Raw genomic sequence first — 11498 nt, 5'->3', positions numbered from 1 at the left:
TTCTCATCTGTAAAATGGGTGATTATAGTGCCTGTCTCCCAAGAATTAAAGGGCTTACTTTGTTCAAAGCACAGCACATAGTACCTGGCACAGACTGACAGACGAGATCTCTTGCAAGCCCAGGACTGGAGGGGACTGCAAACCCCCAAAGGTCTCCATCCCCTTTGCGGCATCTCAGGTAGTGTGTGCAAGCTGGCGGGAGAGAGGGAGGTGTTCCTAGACACCTGGGGGGCCCAGAGTCAGCCGGAGGTTGCACAGCGAGAAAGCAGCCGAGCTTGGTGGGGGAAGACAGGTCTGCTACTGGAGTCAAACGCGGCGGCTTTCCTCTCCTTCCTGCTGACGCACACCCCCTCCTCCGCCTCCTCTAGTATTTTCCTTCTCTCTCTCTCCTTCCCGCCACTGCCTCTCTCCTCTAATTCCACGGCTTCCCCATCTGGGAGGCGAGTTCTCGGGCAGGAGGTGGAGAGTCCCTGGCCTAAGGTGGGGAAAGGGGCCTCCACCCCAGTGGGAAGGTCCTAGACCGCGGTGGGGGAGGGGGCGCCAGGGTCTCAAGGAGAACCCGGGAGTCCCCAGAAATGAGGGCGGGGTCAGGGGAGCCCGAACTGGGGGAGGGATCTCATAGACTACCTGAGAGTCCCAGAGCTGGCGAAGTTGGGCGGGGGCGTTCCTAAAATAGAGTGGTGGGCGGGGCTTCCAAGGGCCCGAAGGCGGGGCCCTATAAGGGGCGTGGTCTCCTGAGAAAGGGCGGGGCTCCGCCGACTGGGGAAGAGCTTCGCCGCAAGGGCGGAGTCTTGAGTGGGGCGGGGCTTCCACGGGGCGGGGCATAAGGACAGGGGGCGGAGCGTGGCTGTTGGCGCCCGTACCCCTCCCCCGGCTCCGGGTGTCTCCGTGACGAGGCAGCGCGGAGCCGCCGCGGACCGGGCCCATCCCGCCGCAGCAGCCCCAGGGCCGAGCAGAAGCGAGGCGCGGAGGGAGAGGCGCCGAGCGGGGGCCGGAGCGCGGCCAGGTGAGGCTGCCGGGGCGGAGCGGGCGGGGGCTTCGCCAGGCGGGCCCCAGCGGACGCTGGGGGCGTGTTTGAGTGTCTGGATGGCAGGGGTACTTGGTCTGAGGGCGGGCGCCTGTGGCTCTTTGCGCGATCGCGCCTGCTGTGGGGGGTCGAGGGTGGACTCTGCGCCCGTCCGGGCACTGCCCGCGGGGCTCAGGTTGTGCTGGACTGTGTGTGTGAGCGCGCGTGTTTGTGTGGAGGGGCCGCCGGGTGTGTATCTGCGTATGCGCTGGGCTGTCATTGTGCCTGCCCCGGGCGCGGGGCGCCGGCCTGCCCCGGCGCAGTCCCTCCTGCGCTGGGATATTTTCCAAACAGGCTTCCTGCGGGGACCGGCTCTGCTGCAGCCCGAGCGGGAGGGGGGAGCGCCGCCCCCACAGGCCTCCAGAGACCCGGGCGGTCCGGGGACTGCAGACTGACACCTGAGGGAGGGAGGGGGGTGCACCGGGGAGGGGTCCAGAGGCCTGCCCGCAGGGCGAGGACAAGATGGGGAGACTGGGGCAGATGGATGGGGAGGTAGAGGTGGCCAGACAGGCGGAGATAGGGAGGAGCGTGGGTAGAGAGATGGCGAAAAGGACAGCGGCGGGGACAGAGAGTCACTGAGAAAACAGACAGACAGACAGAGGCCTAGACCGGCAAAGGGGCAGAAAGATTAAGATGGACAGGTAGATTCCAAAAACCTGACAGAAGTGTTACTCAGGGGTCCCGGGGCTGAGAGCCAAACCCAGGAACGGAGTGAAGGATGAGCAGTAAGGGTCCCCAACTCCTGGGGTGACTTTCTTCCAAGCACGTCCCAGACTGAGGTCCTGGCCAAAAAGAGGCTTCTGGCCACCCCGAGTTGGTCCATCCCTCTGCCCCTGCCAAATATTCTGACCCTCTGTGCAGCCCCACCCTCTTGGTTCCATCCCATCCATCTACCTTCCCTGGTATCCCAGCAACCCTGTCAGTTTAGGGGAGGCAGAAGTGAAGTGGTTGCCATAGCAACAGAGTGGGTGAAAGGTCACTCTGTTGTTAGCCTAGGTGGCCTGCAGCAGGCTGGAGCTGGCATTGAGGGGGCTGGGATGGGAGGCTGCAAAGCTCTTTTTCTCCTCTCCCACTCTGCCCAGAATGGTGTTGGAAGGAAACCCTGAAGTGGGCTCCCCACGAACCTCAGACCTCCAGCACCCGGAGAACCAGGGCTCTTGTGTCCTCTCTTCTCCTAGTGAAGATGCACAGCCAGGGGAGGAGCCCATCAAGTATGGTGAACTCATCGTTCTGGGGTGAGCCTCCCTGGTCCAGGTGGAGCGGGGCACCAGGCACCCCACAGAACAGCCAGACCAAGGGCCCCGGCTCTCCCCACTTAGGGCCTCCTGCTGTTTGTCCCTCCTCACCTTCCCAGCTGAGAGACAAAGTTGACCAAGCCCACCTCAATTCATAATTGTTATTTTATCTTCCCATTTTTCATAAATTACTGAGACAACTCTAACTGCCCACCCACATTTCTGAGCAGAAGAAAGCAACACCAGCTGCCTTTCATAAAGCACCTAGTGTGTGTAGTCTGAGGTGAAGAACTCTGGTTCTCCAGCAAAACTGCTTGGTTCAAATCCTGCCTCTGCAAGTTGCTTAACTTCCCTGTGCCTCTGTTTTCCCATTTCCCAATAGGGATGCTAATAATAATACCTCAGAGGGTTGTCGGAAGGAATGAATGAGGTGATTTCTGTAAAGCACGTAGGACAGTGCCTGGCACGCACCAAGTGTTCTGGGAGGCAGGCCTGTGCCGAGCCCTTTCATGGACATTATTTCATTTCAATCTTCACAAAGATGCTGTGAGGAAGGAGGTGAGGAAACCGAGGCTCAGAGAGGGGAAGTGACTGGCCCAAGGGCACACAGCTGGTAAGTGGCAGGGCTGGGATTTGGACCCAGGGCTTTTTACTCTAGGTCTAGTGAACTTTTGCTAAGCTACAGCTGACCCTCATGCTACAGATGAGGAAACTGAGGCCAGGAGAGAGGAAGAGACATGAGTTGGTGGCTGAGTAGAGCTCATCCCTTCCTGGTCTTCACCTGACCAGGATCTCTGCACCACCCACCTAGCTCTTGCCCCAGGCACAGATTCCTCTCCTTCCTCCCCCACCCCCCATCTGTACCTCCTTTTGGCCTCTCTCTCTACCCCGAAGAAAGTATATGATAAGCTATGTTATCATTGTGATGATTATTTAGAAATAATAATGGCTACTGTTTGTTGACATGTACATGCCATGTACTTTTTTTTCAGTAATAATAATAATAATAGCTAACACTTACCACGGGCTTGCTATATATATGCCAAACTCTGTGCCAAGCATTTTTAAATGCTTTATCTCCTTTAGTTCTCACAATGAACCTGTGAGGTAGGTCCTCATAAATTAGCCCCATTTTACAGAGGTCATATGATAAGCGGAAAAGCCAGGATTTAAGCCAGGCCAGTCTGAGCCCCCAGCCTGTGTCCTGAACTGTCCCACCCCCCATATGCGGGAAGAGCTTACAAGGGCAAAAGTGATGCCCCTCTCAGGGGTGCTTGCATTAGAAAAGCAGCTGCTTCAGAATTCCCTGGTGGTCCAGTGGTTAGGACTCCACACGTTCCAAAAAAAAAAAAAAGCAGCTGCTCGATGTCCCAAAGGAAGAGCTGGCATTGCAGCTGAGGGTGAGGCCACTGATGAGGGAGAGCTCAGACCTAAGGGGACAGGCCCTCTTGACTGCCATTTGTTCTCTGCAGGGCAGTGAAGCCCCACACTGGCTGGACATCAGAGCCACCTGGCGAGCACATTGGAAAATACCCATTGACAGGCCCATCCCAAACCTACAGAATCAGAATCTCCATGTGTGAGGCCGGGGAAGATTCTGATTCAAGTGGTCCTCAGCTGTATTTGCCAGCTATTCGTCCTTTTCACTTCCCGCCGCCAAACCTTCCATGGCTCCCCACTGCTTATGGAATAAAGTCCAGAATCCTCAGCCTGGTGTTCAGGACCCTCCCACTAAGTTCATTTTCCCCTGCTGCACTTTAGCACCCAAATCACCACTCTCTGATCTCACCAAACCCTTCCAGCCTCAGGGCCTTTGCTCAGGGTGAGCCCTCCTACAGAAAGTCTTCTGCAGAAGAGGCTGGAGTCAGACTGACCCGAGTTCACATCTAGACTTTTCCCACTGACTAGCCTGGGACCTCAGGCAAGTCATTTTATCTCCCTGAGCCTCAATTTTCCTCATTCGTAAAATGAGAAGAAAGATACTTGCCTGGCAGGACGTTGTACACGTTCTATTAGGTAATTAATAATGTGAAGCACCAAGAACACGGGAGGCTCCAGTACATGGCAGCGATCAAGGTTATGACTCACTCCATCTTTGCCCTCCACAATCATTCCCTCCGGACAAGAGCTGGAAAGGAAGGTAGAAATTTAATGTGTGTGGCGATATGGAGGTAGTGGCATTGTGGGTCTGTTTTTTTCTTTCATTCTGGTTTCCGGTAGTACTTGTGATTTAATTAATGACAGTTGGCTAAAGGTGAATCCTTTCTAGTTCTTCAAGGCCCAGTATGGGTGTCCCCTCTCTTAGAAACCTGATCCTGGGGCCAGAATTCCCTTCTCCTGTCTCTGGGCCTGGGGCATACTTGGCTTCTGCCTGGATCATGGCAGGTGGCACCCAGGTTCCTTGAAAACCTTAGGGCACAGAACTGTGGTGTGTCACTATACCATGCCAGCACCTGGCACCTGGCCAGCCATGGTTCAGGAGTCCAGAAAACACTGGTTAATTGGATGCAAGGCCTTATGAGGATATTCTGACCCCCACCCCACTCCCCAAAGGCACCAATTTGATATAGTAGGGGCTTCTAGTTGTGGGTGGTTCTAGGGCTTGTTTATTAAGGTAGGATCTGCCCAGAAGCTGGCAGTTCCTCCTAGTCTCTCAGGGGCTCACTTTCTCTCTCTCTCCCTGCAACCCTTTCTTCTTAACCCTCACATCCACAGCTACAATGGGTGTCTGGCAAGTGGGGACAAGGGCCGCCGCCGAAGCCGCCTGGCACTGAGCCGCCGGCCACACGCCAACGGAGTGAAGCCGGACGTCATGCACCACATCTCCACACCGCTTGTGTCCAAGGCAAGCAGCTTGTTCAGCAGTCCTGGTTGCTGGTCTTCCCAGTCCTACCTGCCCACAGCCCCGCTGGAGCAGGGGAGCCCACTGTGTCTTCACTCACTGCCCCAGAGACATGGTGCTGGTGGGAGATCCCTTGCCATGTGTTACAGTCTGCAAAGTGTTTCCTTGACCACCAGACCCCATCCATTGGATGGAAGTGGTCAGCATCATTTTTAGAGGCGGCCAAGGCTCAGAGAGGGGATGTGACAGTCACACAGCAATGACGAAGGAAAGGCCTTTGGCTGCAGAGGGTTTGGGTTAGAATTCGGGCTCTTCTGTTTCCAGCTGTTAGACCTTAGGCCAGTTTCTCCTCCTCTTGGAGCTGCAGTTCCCTCAACTGTAAAACGGGAATGTTAACCATGCCTCCTTCGGGTGGCTTTAGGGATCGAATAAGGTAACCTGTGTAAAGTGCCAGCTGCACAATACACCCTCTGCAAAGGGTGGAACCGCCCCTTCCCTAGGAGTGGCCACTGGACCTTGGGCTCCAGCTTCTGGCTTAGAGGCTCACCCTTCTCCTGGCCACATGCCTGGGAAAATGACTTCCCCTTTCTGTCACCAGGCACTGAGCAACCGTGGCCAGCACAGCATCTCGTACACACTGTCCCGGAGCCACTCGGTCATAGTCGAGTACACACATGACAGTGACACAGACATGTTCCAGGTATGCTCGGGCGCCTCCACAAGCCTTGGCCACTGGACCACCAGGCCTAGACGCTCAGCTCTGCAGGTGTTCCAGGGGGTGGCTCATGGCCACGGGGCAGGTACTTTGAGTCCTCAGTGCAGTGGACCACTCTTCAGATGAGGAAGCGGGACACCCCAGTGAGGGTTGTTGACTTCCCAGTCACACAGGAAGTCAGTGGCTGGATCAAGATTCAGACCCAAGCCTGGACTCCCACCTGCGGGAGGCATACAGTTTAGGAGTTCAGAGTGTGTTGTGAGAGTTGCACTGCCTGGCTTCTGCTCCCAGCTCTGTCAGTTAGTAGCTGGATGACTTTGGGCAAGAGTCGCTTAACCTCTCTGGGCCTTGGTTTCCTCATCTGTAAAGTGGGGCCCATTATAGTCCCACCCCAGGGCATCGTTGGGAAGATTAACTGAGATATTGCACGCAAAATGCCTAACATGATATATAGTAAATATTTACCCAAAATTCACTATTTTCTACTAACATTTGAACATTCCCAGACTATGGGTGTCAGTTACCCTTTCACTGTTCTATCCGCAAATCAGCTAGTTTTTAATTGAGTGGAGTGCTTCCAGGAACTGGGGGAGAGACAGAGAAGGAGAAACACAGACACCAGTGATTGGATGTGGAGACCCCCAGGGAGCTGGGATGGTGCTGTCCCCTCCTTGTTTGGTGACCCTGCACACAGAGCAGCTGCTGGGGACCCTGGGATGGGAAGCCCGCAGGATTGACCTGTGCACACAGCATTCCTGTGCCTGCCCTCCCCTCCCTCACAGATTGGCCGCTCCACGGAGAACATGATCGACTTTGTGGTAACAGACACGTCCCCTGGAGGAGGGGCTGCCGAGGGCCCCTCTGCCCAGAGCACCATCTCCCGCTATGCCTGCCGCATCCTCTGTGACCGCCGGCCGCCCTATACCGCCCGCATCTATGCCGCTGGCTTCGATGCCTCCAGCAACATCTTCCTGGGAGTGAGTGAGCCCCCCGGGCAGGGACCAGCACTACATCTGAGAGTGAGCCGAGGGGTAGGCTGGGGAGGGGCAGCATTCTGGGGTGATGGACCAGCCTGCAGTGACCATAACCATGACCTATGCAGGGATTAGCAAGCCCACTTAACAAATGAGCACAGCGAGGCTCAGAGAGGTCAGGTGACGCCCAAGGTCATGCAGCGCCAATTCTAGTCCTCTCCGGGCCACCTCTGAGCTCGAGGGTAGAGGGGCAGCACTCCTGGCTCGCAGCCTGCTGGGGGCCACTCGGGGATGTGATCTGATCCCACGTGTGGTCCCAGGAGCGGGCAGCCAAATGGCGGACCCCTGACGGCCTGATGGACGGCTTAACCACCAACGGGGTCCTGGTGATGCACCCAGCAGGCGGCTTCTCTGAGGACTCGGCCCCGGGTGTCTGGCGGGAGATCTCGGTCTGTGGGAATGTATATACTCTGAGGGACAGCCGCTCGGCACAGCAGCGGGGGAAGCTGGTAGGTGGCCTGTCCACCCTCCTCCCCATCCCCTCATCCTTCCTGGGTCCTCTCAATCTCCCCTTCCCCCTTCCCAAGCCAGGACAGATGATCTCCAGTCCTGCTGCACAAGGGATCCCCAGCAGCGTCCGTCTGGGGGCATGTGCCACTTGCACCACAGAGGGGAACAGACCAGCATCTCCAAGTGGAGCCCACATACTGCCGGAGGTCCCTGGGGTGATGTGAAGTGGCACCCACACATGCACACCGTGCAGTACCAAGTGGCTTTGAGGATGCCGGCAGCTGAGAAATTCACACCCTCATATGAGGGTGACACTTGGCCTGTGTGTGAGCAGTTTGTAGCCTGAAGTGTTGGCAGTTTGTAACGTGTCTGTCACATTCACACGGGTTTAGCGTTATTCTCTCCCAGCAGGAAAGGGCCTTGGAGTAGTTCTGACACAGGTGATAGTGAACGCTCCATGTGGTACAGACCAGAGAACTAAGGTCCTAGAGAGACATAGGGGCTTGCCCAGTGTCATGCGGCGAAGATCCTCAAATGGGCCACGCAGAGCTCTTCCTAGGTATGAGCACCTCAGGCAAGGAGATGCCAAACCTCGAGGAAAAGCATGGCTTATCTTTCCAGAGCATCAATTCTATTGGGAGATCTGGGGAAACATTCTTTTTTAAAATTATGCTTTTGAACGTTTCACTAGGACACACTTATTGAGCACCTACTATGTTCTGGGCACCGTTCCAAGTGTTTACATTGATTCATGAGAACCACTTGCTATACAGGGAAGTAAACTCCATCTTGAGGATAAGGAAATTAAGACACAGAGAGGATAAGTTACTTGACCAGGGACACAGTTAGTCAATGCTGAGGCCAGCATTCACACCCAGACGATCTAGTGCTAGAGTCCTTGCTTTTAACCTCAGCCCTTAGGACGCCTGCTTTGGGCTAAGTGCCCAGTGTTTTGGACAGAGGAGTTTCTGGCCTCTGCCATTAGGGGAGAGCCTGGGAAAATGTTTTAGAAAACTCCCATTTTGGTCCAGGCCTTCTGATTTGACAGATGAGGCGACCAAGGCCCACGTTCCACTGAGTGTAAGGAATGGTGCCTGCCTGGGTGTTTTTTGTTGTTGCTGTTTTCTCGGACAGTGCCTGCCTGGGGCCACTTGCCTCCCCTCCCACGCGGCTTCTCAGTCTTTTCTGCTCCTCTAACCCCCACCCTCCCCCCTCCTCTGCCCCAGTCCAACACCCTCCTCTGCCCCAGCCAGCCCCACGGGTCCAGAGTGCTCTCTCTAGGGAGGTTCAGTGGGATGGATGGGTGGCTTGACTGGGGTCACGGTGGCCCAGTGGCAGGGGGTTCAGGAGCCTCTTGGGCAATAAGGCTCTTCTGCTGCCCTTGCAGGTGGAAAACGAGTCCAACGTGCTACAGGACGGCTCCCTCATTGACCTGTGTGGAGCTACGCTGCTGTGGCGCACGCCGGCGGGGCTGCTGCGGGCGCCCACGCTGAAGCAGCTGGAAGCCCAGAGGCAGGAGGCGAATGCAGCGCGGCCCCAGTGTCCCGTGGGCCTCAGCACCCTCGCCTTCCCCAGCCCAGCCCGTGGCCGCACGGCACCCGACAAGCAGCAGCCCTGGGTCTACGTCCGCTGTGGCCACGTCCACGGCTACCACGGCTGGGGCTGCCGGCGCGAGCGGGGCCCCCAGGAGCGCGAGTGTCCTCTCTGCCGCCTCGTGGGGCCCTACGTGCCCCTGTGGCTCGGTCAGGAGGCCGGCCTCTGCCTGGACCCCGGGCCGCCCAGCCACGCCTTCGCACCCTGTGGCCACGTCTGCTCTGAGAAGACTGCCCGCTACTGGGCTCAGACGCCACTGCCCCATGGCACCCACGCTTTCCACGCTGCTTGTCCCTTTTGCGGGGCCTGGCTCACTGGCGAGCATGGCTGTGTCCGCCTCATTTTCCAGGGGCCGCTGGACTAGGCTCCCTGGGGGCCCCCTGCTGCCGCGCCCGCCTGCCCACCCAGGTCCCCCACCTCCTGCAGCCCAGAGGGAGCTCTGCATGTGGGACTCTACCTGCTGGCACATCGCCACACCAGATGGACACGTTGGATGGGTGGTGCCCTTCCCCTCTTAACTCTGGCTCCAAAGGGGGGTCTCTTGGTCAGAATGATGGGGCCCTCAGCACCAGCTGTGTCCCGGGCTGATGGAGGGAGGCTCACCCCTACGCCCTGGCCCTTCCTGGGGCATCCCACATCATGCCGCCTACACTGTGCCCCTGGGGGAATGAAGGGGCCATGGGCTCCTGACCCCCAGCTTAGGCTGGCTGTGCCCTGAGCCTGCCAACCCAGTTCCAGATAATCACCCTGCTGCTGCCCTGGGCTCCTCTATAAACCTTGCTGCTCAGCTGCCCTCACAAACCCCTCGTGTCCTGCATGCGTGCAACGCCTCCAGCCCCTAAGGGAGTGCCGGGTGGGCGGCAGGCTGGGACCGACATCTGTGGATACCCACTGTGGGCTGGACTCCTTGCTAAGTGGGATCTGGGGACACAGAGACAGTCAGACCTGGTTCCCTGCCTGGTAGAGTTCACAGTCTAGTGGATGACAGACCAATTACTGAAGGACAGCATGGCTTCCTGTGTGCTGGGATCAGAGAATCACCAGGAGCTGTGAAGCTGGTCTCACCGGAGGGTAGAAAAGTGAGGAGTGAGAGATGCTTCACTGAGGAGGCGCCTAAGGGCTCCGCCTCATCGGACTGCTGGGAATCCCCACAGGAAGTCGGGGCGGGGTGGGGGGGCGGTACTTAAGGCAGAAGGGAGGCTGAGCACAGGCTCAGGTGTAAGTATGCAGGCAACTGAGTGAGAGGTTCTGAGTGGCTGGAGCGTGGGCTTCAGGGGAACGAGATGCTGGCACCATGCTGACAGGGAAGATGCTGGGAGAAAGTTCCGATCCTCACTTCTGGACAGTCAGGAGTTGAGCAGGGGCAGGCTGGGGGAGAGAGCTCGTGGTTGCAGAGTGTTGGCTGTGACACAAGGGCTACCATCACCGAATGCCCACTGTGCACCCCGCACTGTGCTAATGGTAATAATAACTCTGTTCATTGAGCACTCACCAGGCACCAGGCTCTGCTGCTCAGAGGTTTTGTTATTTAATCCTCCCAGTAACCCAGGGAAGGAGGTGTGACCATTTCTGTTTACAGGGAGATTAAAACACACGCTCCAAGTCACACAGCTGGAAAGTGGCCAAGTCAGATTCGAATCCACAGCTGACTGCCTAGCCTCAGAGCCTGCCCTCTCCTCCATCACACTGGGCTGCTTTCCTTGGACAGGGATGGGAGGGGTCTGGAGGGCAACCCAGGTAAGGGGAACAGCATGGGCAAAGGTGTGGCAGAGAAATGCTTGATGACCAATGAGGTGGGTGTGGAGGGGGCAGAAAAGAGGAATGAGGGGTGGGAATGTTGGGCTGGGGTCTGGTGGGCCTTGGTTGCCATAGAGGCCAAGTCTGAACTGGATCCCTATTCATCTTGGCTAAGTGTCGCCTCTTCCTGAGAGCCAAGGCAAGCTCGGGGTGCTGATGGGATTGCCCCAGAGCTTTCCTGGGGCAAACAAGTTGGAAAGACAGGTAGATGGAGGTTCTGGAAATATAAAAATCTGAAGAAGAGGCTCTGAGTACCGGCCTGACATGGGCATCATCCCCAGTGGAAGACAGCCTTAGGGAGTACAGATTCCAAGGGGAGGGACCTGCCCTAATCCACATGGCGGGCTGGAGCCACAGAGACCAAACCTGGGACTGTTGAGAGGAGAGAGGGCACTTGCTGGTAGTGAGAGGAGGAGGTGATCAGACTCTTGCTTCTAGAGCATCACTGTCACAGAGGGGGAGCCCAGATGGGGATGCTGGGGTGGACTTGGGAGCATTGCAACACACACACACACACACACACACAGCCAGAGCAGTAAGAATCCAACTCTTTCCAGTTCTCTCTTCTCACTCTTTTGAGAACCAAATCGGGGAACACTCCCATGCCATTTCTATCAGGGAACCTCAGCCTGTCTAGGAGAAGAGGCAAGCAAAAGGCACAGGTGCGGGCTTCCCTGGTGGCGCAGTGGTTAGGAATCTGCCTGCCAATGCAGGGGACATGGGTTTGAGCCCCGGTCCGGGAAGATCCCACATGCCGCAGAGCGGC

The 11498-nt window shown here is 57.1% G+C and overlaps 1 protein-coding gene across 5 annotated transcripts; it reads left to right on the top strand.

The window, feature by feature from the left end:
- Nucleotides 1-898: 898 nt before the first annotated feature.
- Nucleotides 899-9736, top strand: PELI3 (pellino E3 ubiquitin protein ligase family member 3). Of its 5 annotated transcripts, none has more exons than XM_060103539.1 (8): nucleotides 899-1006; nucleotides 2149-2301; nucleotides 2843-2914; nucleotides 5017-5146; nucleotides 5742-5843; nucleotides 6641-6835; nucleotides 7153-7341; nucleotides 8730-9736. In XM_060103539.1, the coding sequence occupies exons 2-8, from the start codon at nucleotides 2150-2152 to the stop codon at nucleotides 9297-9299; spliced, it is 1410 nt and encodes a 469-aa protein (XP_059959522.1). In that variant the 5' UTR covers nucleotides 899-1006; nucleotide 2149; the 3' UTR covers nucleotides 9300-9736. The 5 variants fall into 5 exon arrangements, with proteins under 5 accessions (XP_059959522.1, XP_059959521.1, XP_059959526.1 ...); XM_060103538.1 differs by having other exon boundaries at nucleotides 6641-6877; XM_060103543.1 differs by lacking the exon at nucleotides 2149-2301 and having other exon boundaries at nucleotides 6641-6877.
- Nucleotides 9737-11498: the final 1762 nt, after the last annotated feature.

The sequence above is a fragment of the Mesoplodon densirostris genome, chromosome 7, assembly GCF_025265405.1.
Source record: "Mesoplodon densirostris isolate mMesDen1 chromosome 7, mMesDen1 primary haplotype, whole genome shotgun sequence".
In the NCBI taxonomy this organism is placed as follows: domain Eukaryota; kingdom Metazoa; phylum Chordata; class Mammalia; order Artiodactyla; family Ziphiidae; genus Mesoplodon; species Mesoplodon densirostris.
The sequence above is the reverse complement of the archived record's forward strand: the minus strand, read 5'-3'. Positions and strand labels throughout refer to the sequence as shown.

Excerpts from the sequence above, each read along its gene's own strand:
- PELI3 (XM_060103538.1), top strand. The coding sequence starts at position 2,150 with ATGGTGTTGGAAGGAAACCCTGAAGTGGGCTCCCCACGAACCTCAGAC. Across the intron at positions 5,844-6,640 it reads GTGACACAGACATGTTCCAG|ATTGGCCGCTCCACGGAGAA; the intron begins GTATGCTCGGGC and ends CCTCCCTCACAG. Across the intron at positions 7,342-8,729 it reads CACAGCAGCGGGGGAAGCTG|GTGGAAAACGAGTCCAACGT; the intron begins GTAGGTGGCCTG and ends CTGCCCTTGCAG.